The sequence below is a fragment of the Centrocercus urophasianus genome, unplaced genomic scaffold, assembly GCF_019232065.1.
Source record: "Centrocercus urophasianus isolate 14NV4802_14NV808 unplaced genomic scaffold, USGS_Curo_1.0 seq_15, whole genome shotgun sequence".
Taxonomy (NCBI): domain Eukaryota; kingdom Metazoa; phylum Chordata; class Aves; order Galliformes; family Phasianidae; genus Centrocercus; species Centrocercus urophasianus.
The window spans coordinates 20628328-20649964 of NW_024884697.1; the positions used below are offsets into that span (position 1 = coordinate 20628328).

Here is a 21637-nt window from a genome sequence, read left to right on the forward strand (position 1 = left end):
ACCTGTCCAAGCCATGGGCTGCCAGCTTCTGCAGGAGAATGCTGTGGGAGGCAGTGTCAAAGGCTTTGCTGAAGTCTAGGTAGACCACATCAACAGCCTTTCCTTTGCCTACCAGACAGGTCAGTAGATCATAGGAGATCAGGTTGGTCAAGCAGGACCTGCCTTTTGTGAACCCATGCTGGCTGGGCCTGATCCCTGGTTGTCCCGCGCGTGCCACCTGATCTCCCTCTGCTCCATAACATTCCCTGGCACCGAGGTCAGGTTCCACTCTCCAGAAGTTCACCTCTTCTCCCTTTCTCAAAGGCAGAAATAAGTTCTTGCAACAGACTTACTGCCTTGACAGGTATTTTTACTGCTATGTTTCCTATTTATAGCCACAGTGCTTTGGCTGCTCTATAAATGGTTCTTTCAAATCTCTCAAAATAGGATCACTTTTTTTTATCTATCAAAACACTGAATTAGCTTTCACTCATACTTCAATTTAGGAATCCATTATCCCAAGTATTAGAAAGGTTCTACTGTGAAGCCAAAGTCTAGAAATCACGAAGGATTTTTCAGATTTTTATCAAATTTGCAGCATGCATTATAAGTTCTTTTAATGCTTTATTGCTGGCTAAATTTTGCTCTACTATTTTAGAAAGCAGGAATTAACTCCATTTATGCTACCCAAGATTATTAGTAAGTTATGGGTTATTGAGAACAAAGGGAGGGAAGAGAGCAGATTGAAGTGCTGAGAGATCAGTGTGTGGGCAGTGTTCTCACTAGTTTAATTCTTTGCCAAGAGGAAGAACAAAGTAACTGTGGGGGGAAGAGAAAGCATTTTCCAAACTGAAGCTGCGTTGGAATGCTGAAGGCAGTTATGATGGCAGTAAAGCAGAGCTCTTTCCAGGGAGCAAGTCACTTTCCGGCTGGTTCTGCTCTGAGCTCGGGCTCAGCTCAGGATTTAGAGAGAAAGCAGCAGGCCTGCGTACACGAGCCTAGCGGAGCCTCGCAGCGAGCGCGGGACGGCGCGCACTGAGGAGGCGAGCGCTCAGCGGCGCAACAGCCCCGCACCCACAGCCGCCCGCCGAGCAGCCGCGCACATGACGCCGCCGTCCCCCGCCTGGCTTCACCGCGCACGCTCAAGTGCTCCTCCAGCCCCGCCCTGCGTTGCCGTGGCTACCGCAACGCGTTGCCCGTGCGTGCAGCGCCACCATGGAGAGCCGCCCGGGACGGGAGGTCCTGCGAGAGCCCTGCAGGGATGGCACCGGAGCGGGGAGCGCCCCGCGGCGCTGAGCGGCACCCAGCACCTGGTGCGACGGCCGATGTGAGGGCGCTGGCGCGGGCCGTGCTGAGAAAGCCGCGCACCTCCAGGGGGGCGCGGGGCTGTGGGCGGGGCCGGCGTCCCACCGGCGCTACGCCGGGCCGGGCGGGGTTCTACTCTTCCGCGGATTCCCGAATCTCCCCTATCTGTATCTATCAGAGTATATGAAATATTCCTACCTGTGTATTCCTTATCATGCGTATTCATGCATATATATATATATACATACATACATATATATATATATAAGCTCTGCTGGCTGCCTGCTGGCACATTATGGCTTTCACAGAGCAGTAAGATGTTTTGTGTTTTTCTCTGAGTAAAAACTAAGATCTGAAGCTATTCTAAATAGGCTGCTTGAAAAAGAATTCGGGAGAAGTTTTGCAGGATATTGCCGCTCCTGTGATGATACCAACAAACCTGTATGTGTTTTTAATAGGTACTGTGAGCATTCCTGCAGAAAGGTTAAAAAGTTGAGCTCGCCCTTTGGAGATGGAAGGTGCCTCGGAGAGCTGCCCCTCAGGTGTTCCAGCAGGAGCACGGGCAGCAGAGCAGCCTCCTGCGGGGCCCAGGCAGGCTGGCAGCACGGAGCCGTCCAGAGAGGCCCTGCTTCACCCTGCTGCCAGCACGATGCAGGCAGAGGAGGCCTCCTGGGAGCAGGCAGGGGCAGCTCTGCGGGAGGCACCTGGAGAAGGACTCTGTCATCAGGAGGTGATGGGAGATGGCAACCAAGGTGTGCTCGAGCCACAGAACCCCTTCAGTGCGTCACCTGAGAATGCATCTCCTGTTGCCGTTACAAAGTCCTCTACATTACCTGAATTAAGAAGTTCAGAAAGGGAAGAAGAAACATCTCAAAATGCATCGCTGTCAGAGAATGTGACAAGTTCAACAGGGACAGGTAAAGAAGTTGTTAAAATGTTGGACGTTACTGCTCTAAAGGGATTCTTTTGTTCAATCTGATTATGCCTTCTTGTGCTCCCTACTCTTGTTCTGTTAACATTTGCAGGTTCTTGGTTTTGAGGTGACTTTTAAAAATCTTAAATGAAACACGATTGAAAAGGCGAGGGATATATTGTTTATCTCACATCGTGATAGCAATTTATGGATTAATATGACATTTTATTGAGTGATTCTTGAATCAAGAAATGCATATGGCTTTTGTACAGGTATTTTAAAATAAGCAGTGCACATTCCAAATACAATGTGACCTGGTATCAATTTAGACCAGACCACAGCAATCACCTTACTATTTTACCTCCTAGGTCTCTTGTGACTTACCAGCCACCCTCCATGCCTTTCTCCTGCAGTCCCTGAAACAGTCCAGCATTTCCTGCACTTTGTTCTTCTCTCTTCTGGGTGTCCTGTCTTGCTTCCCCTTTTCAATTCAGTGCCCCACTTCCTTAGGCCTTCAGAGCTGAAGGCAACAAATCCCGTTCCACATGTGAGCACAGTGGCTGACCCTTCAGAATATGGAGTTGCTGACTGCCTTCTCTTGCCTGAGTTGTGTTCAGATGCTCTTATTCTCCAGTAGCTGGCTTTCCCTTCCTGGGAAATGCACTGTACCAAAGCCAGATGCTATGTTGTATCTCTAAATCAAACCAAATTAATTTCTGGAGCACGAAGCTATGTAAATCTGGTTCAGAATGTAGTCTTTGAATAAACACCACGAAGTCAAATTCTGTGTGAAAAAAACACACCAATTCCACCATTGTATGCTTGGTTCTAAGTTGGAACAGGCTTTGGTAAGATTTTCAATAAAAGTTCACTGCGTATGTGGGTAACTTTGATTTAAAGTTCTCTATTTGCAAATAAAGATATTTACTTACTGTATCTTTTCTGATTGGAGTATGAATGAATTTTTATGTAATAACAGTAGCATGTTAGATCTCAAAGTGTGTAATAAATTTTTGTTGAAGAAAACTTTTTCAGCTCAAAAATCTGTATTTGTTCTCTCTTGCAGTGTTTCAGTAAAATGATCTGGGTATTAACTTGAAAAGCTTTTTTTTGTTGTTGCTTGAGAACAATATCATAAATTGTCCTTTTACCTTTTAGGAAGCATAATTCAAACTGTTATGTGGAGTAGGGCTGAATTTCATGAAACTACCCAGTCTGAGAAGTTGTGTCTTGACCTGGAACTTTTACCTAGTAAAGCAGCTCAACAGGATTACCATATGCCAGATGTCATCACTGTCAGAGTACAGATGGGTAAATGGCACCTTTAAATACGTATCTGTAGCTGTATTTGTATACCTATGGATATCTACGTAAAGATAGATAAATAAACAAACCTTCTGTAATCTCAATCTGTTACTGAAAGAAACAATATTTCTATCCTGTAACCTTCATTTTAACAGATTCTGAGTCATTCCACGACGTAGCTGTGAAAATTGAAAGACCTACTTTTCGTAAACCATTTCTGGGTGGATTTAAGAACAGAGTAACAGGAGTGGAATTTCATAATGCAGGGTCACAAACGGTACCCAAAAAAAGACCTGAAAAAGGAACTACATTATTTTGTAGAGAAACACAGGTAATGGTCCAACAGTGTCTTTTTAAGATATATTTTATTTTGCCAAACAACAGAATGTTGACACAATTATTTCAAACAGGAATGAGGAAGTAAATAATCAACAGTAAGTATGCAATTGAATATATTTAATGAATTTATATAATGTATCTTGAGATTTGGGTTTATAAATAGCTGATTTTTCGTTCTTTATTTCTTGAAATGAGAAAACAATCTATGTATTTTCTGATAATTTGACTTGTATTTTTTTCCTAGACAGTTTTTGAAAGAAATAAATATCAACAAACAACAAGCCCAACATCTACACAGATGACTAAAAGTGGCCTGTATGTGTCTAACAAAAGTGACAAACTAATAACTCCTGGAAAGTACCTAACAGCAGAGGAATACCATAAGCGTCGACTTGAAGCAGTAAGTTCTCATATGTTTGCAACTGTATCTGCAAAGAAAAGTAGCAAAAAAGTTATCTGAATATGTAATGAGTCTTCAGAGTGCTCAAAGAGGGATTTTAGCAGTGAACTTCAGAATATTCACGTTTCCTTATCTTTCTGATATGTGTGCGTGTGCACATTTACAGTATTGGTGTTTTTAGCAACATTTGAGACATTACAGTTTCTTAAATATTAATCATTGTGAATTTGCTATTTTCTGTCTTAAGTTAAGCTTTCATACATACTGTTAGTTATTACAATAGGTCTGTCCCATTCCCATTCTCTTGATCTCTTTTAGAAGGACCCGAACTCCCTGCCTAATGCCATGTATGACATAATAGCTAGAATATTGGATTAGGATTTATGTGACTTACATTCAACTTCTGGAGTTTATGGCTTTTTTTCCCGCTGTATGTATTTATTTAAGAGCAGACTATATATATATGCTATGGCCTTGAGGGTTCTTTTGGTTCAGAGTCTTTTGGTGCACTGAGATGCTCAGCGTAGCCAATTCTGACAACGGATGCTGTATAGTCGTTGTACACAGAATGTCTCTTTAGGCATTCTGAACTTCTCTTTGTAAACCACCTGTTCAGTCATTGCACACCAATCTTATTACTCCCTGTCATCACGTTAGCTTGGACGCTGCTTTGTGAATGCTCTAATTCCTAATTTAATTGCTTAAAATAAGCAGTCTGAGTCTTACTAAGTGGATGACAAGTTGGTTTCCCTAAGTGTCTAAGTGGGATCATTGTATTAATATGGTTGACAAGATGCTTTTTAAATCTTGTTAAAATTTTCTGTAAGAAATTCTTATTTGGTTAGCATCAGCTGACAGCAATAAGCATCTTGTTGGAATGGAACCCAAGTAGCTAACTGTTTCCCCAGGACTACAAGAAAATTTTACTGTGATCATTAGTGCTACTCACTGAAATCTGTGATGTATCTGTAGGTAACCTATAATGCTGCTCTGAATGTTACCACAGAATGATTTTCTTTATTTTTCACCTCAAAAGCAAACACTTTGCAAATGTATTCCAAAATACTTTCTCCCTTCACAGTGGCTTCTTATAACCAAAACTGGCCTTCAGGTTTTAATACCTTGGATATTAGTTAGTTTTCTGTATGTATTTTTTCACAGTACAAGAAGAACACAGGAGTATTTTTTATTGTTGATATATAACATTCTAAAATTATTTTTTAGAGTGCATCTGTGTCAAGGAATAGAGCACAGTGGAGACATCAGCTGGTGTTGATTCAATTTGGTGGATTTGCACAGCACAGTGTAGTTCTGTTCTGAAATATTAACTGGAGACGTATCCAAGGAAATGTTAGATTAAGATACCTCTGGAGCTGTTTAGCTGTATCAACATGGTTTTGTGTTTGATGGCCTTCTACACTGAATGATGCTTAATAAACTCAAAATGGCATTAAATTAACCTGGCTCAAGTGTTTTTGGTGCAGGTGCTAACTCAGCTGGCAGAAGTTCAGGCCTGTACATTGTCCTCCCTACTGTGATATGTCTAGGCTAGCTCCATAGTCTTTAATAGCAACATTTTTGATGGTGGTTATATATATATTTTTAAGTTTTTTCATAACAGCAATATTAATTTCATTTTTATTCTTTGTTTACAAATAAAACGTAGTTAATTTAGTTTTGTGTCTGTGCTTTTTTTTTTTTTTTTTCTTTTTAATTTTCAATAAGATAATTAAATTTGCAAATATGAATCTAATTTCCTAATTTTGACAAAGCATAAATTGGTACTAAGATGGAGACCTCTGCCTACACAGCTGAAGGGAAAAAATTAAAGCAATACATGGCAGAAGCCAATTTTTAAGGGGAGCTTGAAAAAGAACAATGACCTCCTCCACTGATTACACTCTTGCATTTAACTAAAAAAGTAAGCAGGCTAGTGTTTAGACTAATAATACTTAACTGTTTTTAAAGCATTTAAATTAGCCTAGGTACAAGACAAATCTTAGAAAATGCAGTTAAAATGCAGTTAATGTAGTTAAAATGTAGTTTAAAAAAAAAAAACAACGGTTAAGAACAAAATGCTGTGCTGTTTGATTTTCAATTGATGGTTCTGTGATATTTTATCATGTGTAGGTAATAGTATTACAGAAATACTTTCGTCGTTGGCATGCTAGAAATATAGTACAAAACCTGAAGGAAAAAAAGAGATTAAGGCTGGCATGGGAAGCACAACAAGTGTTACAAAGGGAAAAAGAGAAAGAAGACAAACTGAGAATGGAGCAGGAGAGAAAACTGAACCCTAAAACCAAAGAAGACTTCGACCTGCTTTACCACGCTTTAGAATGTAAGTTTTTCTTAAGGGAGCACTCCTAAGTCAGCAAAAAAGAGAGTAGTTTAGAACCAAGTTTTTCTGGTTTTGGTTGATTTCTTTTCCTTTCTGATCAAGACGACCTGATACAGGTCAACAAGAAGAACGAGATTCTTCTATTGTTTTCTTCTAAGGATCAAAAGACTAAGTTAGTTCTAATGCATTTAAGTCACTGAAAATAATGTCATGAAGAAATTGCAATTAAGATCCATCATTTGCCATTTAATTTTCATAATGGACTAAATTCTACCAAGAGTTTTATGAAAGGTAAATGAGGTTCTTTGTTTCATGCATGTCCTCTTCTGCTGCTGTTTCTTCTCTTTCTAGTGTATTTTATTTGCAGAGCTGCTGTAACTGCAGACAAAAATTTACAAATATTTACAAATATTTTAAAAATCTTTAAAAAATAAAAATGTTAAATCTTAAGAACATTTTTTAAAGTTCCTAAAGGGCATCATGAAATCTTTCTCCTAGCAGAGTGGATGGTGTCTGCAGACAAGCACTTGTAAACTTCCCTGGCAAAATAAGGTGAATACTGCAAATAATTGGCATGAAGTCTTATACAAGAATGATCTCCTAAGTATAACAAAAAATTAACACATGCTCTTTTGGAAAAATGAAAACAACAAAAAGTAATGTGATGGCCTATATATTTGCATTGTCTCTTTGGACACCTCATTTTATCTAAGCTTAAGTGGTTACTTGTGGTTTTACTCTGGCAGATTTTACATTGCTGTCCCTATAGCAGAACTGACGGAATGGATTCCCTGATTCATTGCAAAGCTACTGAACCTGCCTTAAACCATCCTAGCTATTTTTCCTATGGTAAACTGAGCATAAATTTGGCAGTATGTGTTATTCATAGAGCCTAAGCTCATCATTCAAGAAACCCCAAGTTATCCACTTATCTTTTAATTCTGTCATACTTTGTGTGGCATTGAACAAATTGCTTTGTCTAAATGTATAAATGACATAAATATTACTGTTCTTTCTGACAAATGTAAAAATTATTTCCAGTCTGAAGCTTTTAAAGCTTTTAAATTTGGGAAATTATATCTTCCTGGGATTTGTTGTTTTGAATAAGCACACTGTTTGTTGTTGTTGTTGTTTTATATTCTTAGATTTAAAATGTATGGTTACATACATCTCTCTTGCCTAATTTAGTATGGTTGGATTCACAAACAATAAAAAAGTCCAGCTTTGCCTATTGAGGAAATCTGAGAAGCATTTGCCATTTCAAGAGCTGTGAAGGAATAAACTAAACACTGATATTTGAAATGTCTTTTAAACATTTTGTGGGAGATAATTGTCTAGTATCAATCATATTCTTTGGTCTTTGTTTACCACTGTTGACTCATTGCTTCTCTGGAGACTTGTAGTCATGCTCTTTAATATAATAGAGCTTAGTGGTTCTAGGAAGTCTTTTTTTTCCTACCTGCATCTGAAACTACTTTTACATTCTTACAGTGTCAACAGTCTACACAAGCTAAATCATTGTGACAGTAATAGAATGAGGTTATTGTCCTCTACAGATCTGTGAAGGTTATTGCTGCTGATCACAACATGGGGATACTATTACAACGTCAGCCAGGAGAAGCAATTATTTTTGGTACAAAAACTTACCTGTTGGCTGTATGGTGCAAATGAGATGTATCTAAATATTCTGTGTTTCTACATATAGACACATTCACTATTTATTTGAAAAGTATGAACTACTTCATTTGCTTTATAAACACTGGAATAAAAAATGCAAGTAAAATAGGCAAAATAGATAGTCTAAGAGGAATGTCTGACCTGATAAAATGTACATGTTGAATTTGTAGATGAGTATGGGTAACATTTTGACAGGCCCTTCATTTTTGCAGGTACAAAGTTGCTTAGTGTATTTATTAACTCCACCTTTGAAGTTGCTGCCCCCTTCAGGCATACAAAGCCTCATGTGAATTAATTCTGTGAGGAGCTTTTATTTGCTGAAATGGCTTTATTTAAAAATATATCTTTGGATACTCAGAACTTGTCAGACAGCTGTCACATTAATACCAAAGCTTGGAAAGCCTTAAGGAAATGAATAAAATATTTTAAAGTATAAAACATAAAGCATTGTAGATAAGGAAGCCACAGGCAGAAAATAAACTTTCTTCCCTTCCCTCCTCCTGCCTTTAATCTTACCTGATACAGGATGTTATAGCCTTTTTTTGAGTAGCTGTTCATCACATACTGGATTGTTTTCTTCACACTGTTTTTCTTTTGCATAACTATCCTGAAACAATAACTTATTGATATTATTCAGGAATGTGGAAGTTTTGGATCTCACAGAACTCCCTGCAAAAATCTTTGGATGTATTTGAAATGGAGCATACCCTTCAAAATAGGCAGGAATTGTTATGATGGATGCAAAGGAAAGCAGTATTATGTAAATGGTGATTTTACTGAGAGATTTCTGTAAGGGCATACAAGCTGGATGTCAGCAATTATAGTCAAGAAATGGGTACTGCAAAATAAGCCATGAGAGATGTGTCTGCATGTTAGTCATTCCATTTGGCTTCTACTTCAAAGTGCAGCAGGTACCTGTGGTTTGCTGATTTGCCCTTGAGTCAGAAGGCCAGATGTTTTCATAGCATCCACTGATTTACTTGCTGCTGTCATCAGCATGTTTGTATATCGCTTCCCTCCCTTGGAAGGGTTCTGCTGCAGAAGGGAGAGTAACATAATGATCACCTAATTATATATGTGCATCCATCAGCCTTCGGTGGCAAAAGATGATACCACTCAATATTCACTGTTAAGCCCTGAAGTGCTAAACTTGATTGTCAGTCAGTCTTGTTTGATCTCTACTCATTTCTGCAGGGAGAAGCTGTAGCACCGAATACTATCGGGACCACAGTAAGATTCTGTTCTTAATCTGTTGAGAAGATCACGGTGATCGATGTTTGGTTAAAAAGTTCCTAGTGTTCATCTTGTTTGGAGTAGTTTTTAGATGCAAAATCCTAAAGAAATCACTGCACCACACATTTCCACAGAAGCTAAATTCTCACTGATTTTCCTGGCAGTGTGGTATTGATGTATACTTGCACTCTCAGAACATCTTTATCCTCGGCATTATTTTCTGTGCTGTTTTTATGTCTATTTTGCATAATAATCAATTTGCTAATACAAAAGCTTATTATTATTATTATTATTACTATAGAAAATATGCTATTTCTTGAATATGAAAGTAGAAATCTCACTGGAAAGCATATTCTAAAAAACTACCCAGAATATTTGTATCTGTAGCATGGAGGCAGGAGGAGACGGAACGGATTAACAGAATTCTTACTGGAGCTGAAAGAAAGGCAGCACTTTGTGGACTTCTAGAACAAGAGACACAGCTGATTGCTTCCATTGGGAGACACAAGCTAAATGCAGATGAGGACAATCAACAGAAAGCAGTGCTGCACTTTCTGGATAAGGTCAGTGAAATAATTTTAGACTGAATATAAAGAAAGTTCCAGCATACAAGAACAGAGAAGGTATCTGCAAACCATTTGCTAGAAGCAACTTTTGCAGCTCTGTGACTGATTATCAAAAGACAAACAGTGCAACATTAAAATTGTGAGATCTACCATAGACACAACCAGTTGTGTATTTAATCTAAACAATTAGCACTGAGTGGATGAATTTTTTATCCTTTAACTGTCCTGCATCAAGGATGGAATTCTGACAGCATTGTTAAGATCATTCTGACAGAATTCAGAAAGGCTGATTTGAGGTTATGAAACACAAGAACATTGCAAATCATTCTGTATTTTGCATTCTGTGAATTAGAATGCTAGAATAATTCATGCATGAAACTGTGATCTGTCTTAATCCGTTTTTGAATCTTTAGAAATCTGCCTATAAGCTCTTTCAAAAACATTCTGTTTCTCTAAATGAAACTAATGACTAGGTGACCTTCCCTCTGCTATCTTCATTCATTGCTTTTTAGAATGAAATGTTTGCTATTGCAGTTAAATGCAAAATTTAAGCATATATTTAGTATTTATAAAATTATAAAAGATTATGTGGAGATAAAAAAAGATTATAAAATCTTAAATCCCACAGAATTAATCATGTGATTTTTTTTTTTTCGTTTTTCTTCCCTCAAAAAAGTTATCCTTCAGAAATTAGATGTATTGTTCATTTCTCCATTTAGGATAGGCCTTTGTTCCTAAGTCATCATTTCTGTTGGACTTGAAAGGAAGTATTTATTTATTGTTCATGTATTGGATGAGAAAGCCAGGAGAGCTTTAATTGAATCTTATTGATCTCAGTGATTAATTGACTGCTCTTAGATGAGCAACAAATTTTACATGAGAATTTATTTTTGTATAATCTTGAGGATAAAACTTACTAAAAAAATAAATTCAATTCATTCAGTTCATTCCAACAACAGTTTAGAGTGACATTAGATTCAATGGCTCTTTAATATAAAACACGAGAAGTTTTTTTTAAGTTAAAACAATATCTCAGCAATCCATCCCTTAAGAAGAAAGGTTTTTGATGTCTACTTTCATAGTTGTGAAATAACTATGAAAAAATATACTGCAGCAGCAAGAGTTTTAAAATATCAAAGTTCATTGTTTTTTTTCAACTTTGACTACTTAGTTTTCAAAAAAGTGACTCTTTGGTACAAAGGAAATTTCCTTGTTTTTGTTATTGATGAATGGGAACAGGTTCACAAAAACTGATTTGGTAAAAATATATGATCTTTCTTCATCATGAATATAAATTACTTCTCTGAAGTATTGGTGGAACTGTTACAAGGTTTATTGCTGTGATGTGTTTGAATTCTCTATTACTGCTTTCAAGAGTGAAAAATGCTAGGAAACTAAATATTTAGAAATGATAACAAAATTATAAATCATTTCGTTGTCAAATATTTGCTTCTACTATTTGACATTCTTCTGTCATCTCAGAAAAAGAAGCCTGGAACAGTTTAAAGTAAATATATTTCTTAACTTGGAATTCGTCTGAAACACCGCAATATTGTTCGTAATGATGAGACTCCTGTTTTGTTTTCAATAGAAAGCTGTTTACTTTCTTTGTTTAAAATTTATACCATATTCAGTTTTGATAAAGTAAAGAGGAAAAAATGACAGAATTTACAGATATCATATCTTGAGTTGAATAATTTAAATGTGGTCATAATATAATGGCCCATGTTACAGATTGTATTCAGTGTAGAACAGTGAGGCTGCTAGCTTATATATGGCTTGTGCAAACTGATGAGAAAACCCAGCTTTAATAGCTATTTCCTAGGCAAAGTTGTGCTCATTGACTCATTGTGCTCATATTGTAAGCAAATGACCCTTCTGTCTTAGAAAGAGTGGTTTCATTAAGAGGACCAAATGAAGGTAATGAATTCAAGTACTCCTTGGAAAACAGGGATTGTTGCTTACCTGCTGTGTGAGAAAGCTGCAGCACGATACTGCTCCGTAACTGTTGGGTGGTGGTGTTTCCTTGTTTTCTTTTGTCCTTTCTTTTTTTTTTTTTAAAAGCATTTCTGTTAGTGTGCATTGTTAATGTAGGAAAGTAATGAATATATGCTGGACTGTTCCTTTTTTAAGACAGAAAATGACTCCTTTCTAATTTTGCTTAAGTTCAAAGATTTAATTAAGGAGCTAAGGGTTCTATTTTTCACTAGTACCTGTTCTGCTGTTGTGTCCCGTAAACAGTTTTTGCTCTGGATTGTTACTATTGATAAACAGCAGTTTAATTGTAGTTCCATCTCCACTGACAACATAATCAAATGTTATTCAGTATTGGACTCCCTTTTCAGTTGCTTTGTTTTCCTTTTGCTTACGTATTTTTATAATTTGGTAATTTATTTTAAAAAGAGAAAAACCCTATGTGAACTGTTCATATATGTTCTATCTAATATCCTTGCTGTTTTTATGACATCACCACAGAAGGCCTGTATATTTGATCAGAATAATGATCACAGAGATACTGGGGCGTTCTCCACAGAACTACTCAAGTATCTGAAGGCTCCATGTTGTGTTTCTGCATCTAACTTCCACTAAAATCACAAAGTGAAGTTCACAGATGTTTGTGAATACTCAAGTTTCAAATACAGTGAAAGTGAATAATTAACGCAGAGAATGAAGTTCAAAGTAACTGTCCCACTATATGATTAAGGACAGGGAATGGAATTGGGCAGTGATGGGGAGAGGGTTTTGAATGCTGTATTTCTGTTGGATTTAGATATCTACCTCCCTGAGTAAGTAGCCCCCAGAGCCAGTCCTGTAGAAAGAGGACGATGTTTGGACTTTTCAAACTGAGTAGTGCAACCAATACCATGTAAGTTCTCACTGTCTTTAGCAGATAAACACGTGCAAAAAGAATTGAAGTAGTAAGCATATGTTACGTAGTTAAGTTAGCGAGCAGGGAGCTAGCCCAAGAATCCAAAAAGCTGTGAAGTCGTAATTTAGTTTACCAAAGTCTATGCCTTCTACAGTTGTCTGTGCAGCTAGCATAAATAGAGCAGTTCCCTGGAGATGTTCTGTACTGCAGCTGACTTTGAGGGCTTAAATTTGCAATCTTTACAGAATCAACAGTCCCATTGATCTTACTGATACTTCAGAGGGATTTATGACTGCAAGATGAAACACTGAGCAAATGTATTCTAACACCACCATCGGTAAATTTGTTCTAAAGGAGTAGAGCGTATCCTTGTAGGAGAGTATTATGTACTATTAATTTACTCTGAGATTTCATGACCTGCAATCTTAAACAAGTGCGCAATTGAATGCTTGCTCTGGTGGAAAAGGTACTGTAAAGTATTGGCAATAGAATTAGATTTTGGTGTTAGTTAAGCTTCAAAGTCATGTCCCAGTTTGAAACTTTATGTAACAATACACTTGTTCAGCTGGTTATAGTAGCTCAGTCGTACAAATTGTTTCTGAAGTGTGCACAACCTAAGAGATGGAAAGCATGTGATGGAAAAATCACTGAAATGGATACACAATACACACTCCGTGCCAGAGAACTACTTGAAATCTACCGCAGTGTTAGCATGAATGACATCCCGAAAGACGAGAGAAGAGATGTGCTGCTAACACTCAGAGGTACAGTGAAGGTATGTTTCTATTTTTCTATTTATGTTTGGATTTGAGCTGCACTTTCAAAAGACGTGAGCATTTATGATTCTATGATTTAATTGTGTTGATACATAAACAATGCTTCTTCTGGCAAATAGGTGCCAGGGAAATCAGTTGGCAGCAAGAGAAAGCCTAGTCTACCAACTGGCGTGACAGAATGATTTGTATTCCACATGTACTTAAAATCCATGTTGCACTTTGTGACGTACACATTTTTCTTCAAGATGCATTAGGATTTTAACCCCATGGCTTTAGTCTTTGTGTGTGTGTATTACTACATAATACAAATTTAGTACAAAGTTCAGCTTAATATTTGTAACAAACTGATGCAAACCTTGACAGAAATGTAAATGGCTGTTACTGTACTTCTGTTTTTCTCAATTGCTTGACCTATCTGCTTAGAAACTTGTCATCTTGGGGGGTTGGTCTCGATGCTCTCTAGAGGACCCTTGCAACCCCTACAATTCTGTGATTCTGTGATCTCTGTGGGTTTGTTGCCACTTTCTATGGCTGGCAAATACTGATATTCTTTTCTCTTCCGCTTTACATCCCCGCTAGATGCTGCCACTATTCCCAGTGGAATAAAAACTTGTCTGCCTTTCTTTTAATCTCTTTCTTTCTCTCCATTTTTTTCATATTAATGTACAAAAAGAATACCAAGGTAAGTTTTCAAGTACTTGTGAGATGACAGCATTAACAGTGACGTAAGAATAGAATGCTGTTTCCTGGTTCTTACTGAATGAAACTAATGTCTTGCTCTTGGTTTTGATAATAGCAGAATTTGATTAAAAGTCAATATGATGTTGGGAGCATTGCTAATTTATGAATTTCTGTTCATCTTAATACAATTCAATACTGTGTAGTAAACAAATTCTAGAATTTCTGCAGATTAGCACTCGTTTCAGGTGAAGAAACATTGACCTAAGTCATTTGATTTCTATCTCTGGAGTATCTCTAAGTGTTTGGAGCACTGAAAGCACTAATTTCAAGCATGGTTGTAAGTCCCTTAGGCCTTTTGTATCATTTTTTTTTTTCCTTCCTTTCCCCCTTTCCTTTCTACCAGTGTATATACATTTCCTATCACAGAACCAAAGGAAGCTTCTTATTGAGATGCTTCTTCAAGCTTTTAGAGGAACAGAACAGAACAGTTTTCAGCCTCGTTTTAGAGGCATTATTTAGTGCCTCCAGATTTTCAGTTCTTCCTAGCTTCAGTATATATGCAGGCTCGTTGAAGCAAAATCTGTATGTATTCATGGTTTTCTGGTTTGTTTGTTTTTTGTTTTTTTAACTTCTTACATTAGTGTGCTTGGAGGTTATTTTCCTATTTCCACTAAGGGTTCTTTTATTGTGAACATACAGAGCTGTGACTGATGAATTACACAGAAGCTATAATTTGCTTTCATGCCATTGTTAAGAGTTATGTTGTTTGTTTCTTTCTAACAATAAAGTTTTCTTTTCCTTTTTAATTCTGTTTTCCTTCAGGAACACAAATGTGAATTAACACAGGAAATAGTGGAATTAATTGACAGGGAAGTTGATCTTATGTCAAGAGAGGTAAAAGAATGCAACTTAGAAGGACTGAGGAAAAGAATTTGTACACTATTTCTTCAGTATATTAAAATTCCGAAGTTTAACCCTGAAGTTGCAAGGATACTTAAGGTAGTATTCCTAGACTGCAATCTGACTTAATGGCTATGAAACTAAAGATAGAGAAGAGGAATTGAAAATCATCAATGTTCTTTTACTTCCTATAACCTTTTGCTGTAGAATTGCTGTGAGTATTCCTCAAGAAGTCAAAATATATACAAGTATCACACGAATAAACTTATACAGTCATTCAGGAGGCATGGGCATGTTTTTAGCAATTTATCAGGTAGCAGGGAGTAGAGAGCAAGCCAAGAGCTCCAGGTATGAACTGAAAAATCTGAGCATTTTAAGTGGCCTTACATATCTTAAAAATGTTAACAATAAATTTTAATAGCAAGTAGGGAACCAGTAGAGAGATTTGAAAGCGTTTTTTTTCTTCCACTGTAAGAAAGACAGTTCCCATGAGTCCAGAAAGGAAGAATACTTCCTGAAAAGCAGAAACAGAGAGGAAGTAAAAATAGTGGTAGACCCCTGTTTAAAGTCTTCTGTTAAAAAGATAAAATAAAAATCCTTTTAAGTATTTTGAAATAAATCATTGGCTTTTAAATATCATTTCCTTAAACATACGTAAAATCTATTCCTTACAGAATTTGGGTGGTTCACAAGTAACAGTGAGATATGTTGTGAGAAAATAACTTCTTTCTTCAATTTCATCTTTTAGGTTCCACCAGATCCCTTAAAGCTTTATAAAAACGTTCACTTCTGTCGCAGTTGCGAAAATTACTTCCCAGCTACTGAGTTTCCTATTCCTGCTAATTCCCGCACCGTTGGCAGATGTCACTTCTGTTGCAAGCTTGATAATGAGGCTCGGCAACGAGAATCATTTCTGAAGTACAGACTGATTCTAGAAAGTCTCAGAAAGTCTGAAGCTGATTATAAGGACGATGCTAGAATTGTTTTCTTAGTTCAGGTAATGTCTACAAGAGCATTGCTAATAATGGAAACTGGCGGCTTTGATTATAATTTTTGTTTTGTGGATGTAACTGTCAGGAAGAGAAATAGGCTAGAAGCTATGAAAACTTCTTTCTGTGATGTTCAGTAGTATTAAGAGAAAGCACTAAAGCTCCTTAAGTATACCTGTACTTTCGAAAGTGGTTGCAAATAATACATTAAAAGAAACGGGATGTCCAGCTAACAGAATCAGATGATCCAAATTCTCTGGTACTGCCCTGGCCATCCTGTTGCTTAAAGATATTGGCATAATCTCAATAATGACTGTCACTGAAACTCTGTCACTTTTTAGCCAAATTAATTTCAAGTTCTTCTGTTTCAAGCTATAAATATCTAAACAGCCAAGATTTGTATATTCAGCTACTAATTTCCTTATTTTTTTCTCTAACATTTATTTAAATTGTTTCATTTTTTTCTGAGCTATTTGCTTTTAATTCATCTCCCAACAACTGTCTGTCCTCTACTTCTATTCAGAAAACAGCTGTGATTCATCCAGAAATGACTGTCACAACCAGAAGTCTTGCAGCAGCTATGAATTTATTCATTGCCCAGCTCAGTGCCAAAATAGGCTCTGATTGTGTTGTTCGTGGATAGATGTAAGATTTTTGTGACAAAAGATTTTTCTTGCATGCTGATTCTAACCATACTTGGGCTGAACACCAGGAGTGCTACTAAGGCAAAAAAGCAGCTGGTGTGTGTTATGGAAGCTCCACTAAATTCAGTTTACTGTAGCTAAAGACCTGCTTTTTTGCTATCAAAATGAACTAGTTCAGCAATGTGTCAAGTCCTGAGGCTGATGGGAGTGTTCCTTTGAACTAATGAATATGATGAACTCATTTATCCATTCTTTGCCTTCACTCATTTCCCAGTCTCCATCGCTAAGTAATGATGCTTGCTCTCAACTTGTCTGATAGTAGTGGTTGAACGACTTTTCTGTTTCTTTGTGAGAGTAGAACAAGGTACCAGAGGGGAGGGACAGAGTGTCATGTGATATGAACTGTGAATTTTCACAGCAAAATGCATATCTACCTTAACAAAGTGCAGAAGTTGTCTCTTAAATCAGACTTTTCTTCATAACCAGAAAAGTTTTCACACAGAACAGGCTTTCGTCTAATTTACAGGCAGGAAAGGAAAATGACAAATTAGTTTTTGGATCTGTTTTAGATGGTACTTCATATATTTTAATGTAAGTTTTAGCCAATTATTTGAGATTCACAGCTTAGGACCAAAAAAAAAAAAAAAAAAGTGCATGCCAGTGTACTTTCAAACGTCTGGCTTCTTAAAAGAAGACACAGTTATTCAAAATGTTATTCAAAATGTGGTGAAAAGGAGGAAATACTAAAAATATACACCAATTAATGAAAGCTAATAAAGGAGGACCAGATTTAAGACCAGATGTAGCAGCAGTCTTATGTTCTTGGAACCAGTAAGCATATAGTTGTTATAATGGATGTTCTAAGCCCATCTTTTATCATACATTTTTTTCCTGGCAACAATTTAGGTGGGTTCCTGGATTTTGGAAGCAAGGTAGTTGAGAATACATGAGACTTCATTTCACTAAAGCATTGTGTTGGTATACTTCCATCCATATTTTGCCAGGGTTCTAATAAGTAAGATGGAAACACTAATTTAAGTAAGTAATGATTTCTCCTTAGAGGAATGAGCCTTTTTAAATGGCTTGCTGGAGGAAAACCTGTTTAAATTCTGCTGAATACAGGCTCCTGTAGAGAACGATCTTCTAATAACATTTCCATGACTGAGACAGAGAAGAATCAACATAGGGTGACTGAAAAACTCACCAAGTTCAGTGGCAACTGCTCGCCTAATTTTTTTTGTTATGTATGATTTTTTTTTTAATCAAGAATTTGTAGTTATTTCAGATGGCTAATAAAAATTAAACAAATCAAGATCAATATAAATTAACTTGAAAAGTATACCTAAAGATCTTTCTGTACCAGAGAACTTTTACACGCAGCCCTTCCATTATTTTTTGTTAATGTTGTAGCATAACTACCTGATCTTTGGTGACCACATCTGGTAAAATGAATAACAGTATCATGAACACACTTAGTGTGCCAATAAGAGACTGAGAGCAAAAAAGCTGAGTGGGCCGTGATTTAAGGTCTGTTAACAGGGAGAACTTTTCATTGTTGTAATTTTCCACATTTTTCAGGCCAGATTATTCTGATTATATGTAAACTTTAAGTAATTTAGTAGTATAATAACTTATTTATTCAATAACAGTAATTCTGAACTCTTGAATGGGGGATAACAGGGATGGATTATTATCATCAACCAAAGAAGTCTGAACAGGTTAAAGCATGCTACAAGAGAAAGAAAATGAGATCTAAGAAGCTTTATAAGAGCATTTAATCAATTGGGATGTCAAAGGGAGATAAGAAATTTCCAATGGCAGAAATAATCCAAGTAAGAATGCAGATTTTAGCTATGACGTAAGAAAAATTTAATTAATAGTTCCATGCCCTGCTTAAGGAAGATGCAAGTCTAGATATTCTTCAACCAAGTGATTGTGTGACATGCATAGAAGTATTTTACTCCAAAGTCTGGACTCTTAAATGGTTACCATTTTTGCTGTAGAATGAAATACGTTTCACCTTTCTTGCTCTTGTTTTCCATTTCAGCAGCAGCATCTGCAGTACATGATTGAGAACATATGGGGCTGTCAGTCAGCTCTTAGTTCTTGCAATGACCTCTATGATTTGGTTATGGTCAGATGGGATAAGCAGCAAGAGTGGTCTCCATGGAACACTATTCTCCTCACTAAAGATGAAGCTGATGCACATCTTAAGCTGCATAACCTTCAAGAGGTAATATCTGATGGCTTATATTTTTCCAGTGACTCTACTGTTCTAGTAGTATCCTGTGAGTAATGATGTTTGGCCAAAGACTTTGCACTCATTCATGTTTAAATTGTCCCACTGTAACTACTGATCTAGCATGGACTTCAGATGGTACTCGTTTTGGAAATGTTGATATTATCTGAGAGCTAAATTGACAAAGCAAATAAATGACTCTCTGAAAGAAGATTTTGTTTTGGGAACAAAATACAGTAGGGAACTCAAAATGTAAAGGGAATTTAACAATCCATATTTGTTCTGTGCATGCCCAGCTTTTGTTTTCAAGCAGACACATTCTTACATGAGTATTACCTTTAAAAGTTAGAATCAGTTTAATGATGGAAATTCCTATATTAAGTCCTCTGTCTCACTTCCAATCAACAGTGCTCTCCAGGCAGTCTAAATCTAATAATACACCTTTGCATCCATAAATCTATCTTCCCGGCATGATGGCAGGCAGATGTTCTGTTTATGCATTTTCCTGGTTTAACTTCTTAAGGCTGGATTGTCATTGTCAGATTTTTTAATTTGATTAAGTCCAAAGCTTAGATTTGACATTTTAATATGAATGATAAATACTAGTAAAAAATATTTCATTACTTTTACACAATAGAAATAGAAATATTTTCTGATTTGGACTTATACTTTCTCTGTAACTGAATTTTTGGACTCTATAATTATCATAGAATCACAGAATCTCCAGGGTTGGAAAAGACCCACAGGATCACCCAGTCCAACCATCCACCTATCACCAATAGTTCTCACTGAACCATGCCCCTCAACACAGCATCCAAACGTTCCTTAACACCTCCAGGGTTGGTGACTGCACCACCTCCCTGGGCAGCCCGTTCCAGTGCCTGACCACTCTTTCAGAGAAGAAGTATTTCCTAACGCCCAGCCTGAATGTCCCCTGGCACAGCTTGAAGCCAATTACAGACTCTTGAAAAGAACCATTAATTTTCCTATTCCAAATGCTTTCATTCTAAGTTGGAAATGAAAATTTTTGAACTGTTCAGTCTTCTGTATGACTGGTAATGAGCAGCAGGATAACAGGGAAAGGCCTCCACATCTGCTTTAGTGGAGGTGGGAGATAGGCCAGAAGAGCAGCAGATAAGGTATATAATCTATTTTAAAGCTGCATGTTATTTTCAGTTATCTCTTGATGCAGAAATGGAAGTGGGCCAGCGAGAAGCTGCTTTGCTTCAGCGGTAATGGCCAAAGCTTTGTTTCAAATAATGCTTGTGAAATAAGAGAAAATGAGGCCTAAAATGCCGTAAGTTGAATCATTGTTTGTCATTCTTTGAAACAAAGAAAGTGGCCTCTTAAGCACTTTATTTAGTAGTGATTCTACTTCATAACTATGGCTAAAGAGATAGCAAAAAAAATTTTTTTTTCAACGAAATATTCTGTCTTTATACATCATCCTATGTGCTAGTACTGATCATGAGAAATCAGGAAAATACGCTGACTCAAACACAGTGAAGTGCTTGCTGCCATGGTTATTTGTAAGTAACCATTCTGATTCTTACCAAGGAGATTTCACATATTAATTACCTTGCAAGTGCTGATGTTTAACCATTTCCATTTTTGAAATTTCTTACTTGAAAAGAAATAAATGGAACTTACCTCGGGTGGATAAAAAACTGTTTTTAACAGATGATTAAAATTTCACCAGGAGTGGTTAGTGATTTTCACCATAAGGTAGCAGTATAGAACTGTAGAATGTTTTATTTCATTCTGTATTAGATATGAATACATTATATGGTTTACTTCAGTAAAGAGTTGCTATTTCTATTGTCTAAAATATAAAGCAAACAAGTATATTGCTGAATATTTTAATTGTATTTAATAGGATTTGGATTTTCTTTCCTTTCAGGCTTATGAAGCATCATTTATTCATGGAATAAAGCAGAAGCATATCCGGGCAAAAAAGTACTTTGCTCAGATCCCAGTGATGACATCACTTTTCCACAGGAGTGACAAGCAGGCTAATGCAAGTTAATTTTTAAAAGCTATCCTTATTCCTACTCATAGGAAAACGTAACTCTTCAGATAACAGGTGTCAAAGAAGTTCATTGAATTATTTACTAATACAATTCCTCTGCTTTTAAAGAAATATGTTGTTTTCCCAACACCTAAACTGCATTTCATAGATCAAAATAAAATTCTGAGTATAAAATAATTTGATCCTTACCAATCCATGTAACTGCATTTCATGCTTTGTAGCCTCATTATTTAAAAGGTAGATAGTTGATGGTGAGCTGTTTACATTCATGAGCCATGACTGTTTGGTTATGTATGCCTGTGTTACTTGGAATATTTTGCTTGCAAACTAATATTTTTGATGAGGTAATTAAGCTAAATCTTTGTTGTTTTTTACTTATAAAAGTAATAATAATTATATGAAATTTATTTCTCTGATTTTAAAACGTTTGGCAGAAAACCCAGCAAAAAACC

The 21637-nt window shown here is 36.7% G+C and overlaps 1 protein-coding gene across 1 annotated transcript; it reads left to right on the plus strand.

The window, feature by feature from the left end:
- The first annotated feature begins 1795 nt into the window (after positions 1–1795).
- Positions 1796–21228, plus strand: IQUB (IQ motif and ubiquitin domain containing). Its single transcript, XM_042816037.1, has 12 exons — positions 1796–1910; positions 1986–2201; positions 3356–3508; positions 3658–3833; positions 4086–4241; positions 6372–6582; positions 9880–10055; positions 13532–13702; positions 15207–15383; positions 16033–16281; positions 18965–19150; positions 21057–21228. Exons 1-12 carry the CDS (start codon positions 1796–1798, stop codon positions 21180–21182), a joined length of 2112 nt encoding a protein of 703 aa, XP_042671971.1. The 3' UTR covers positions 21183–21228.
- Positions 21229–21637: the final 409 nt, after the last annotated feature.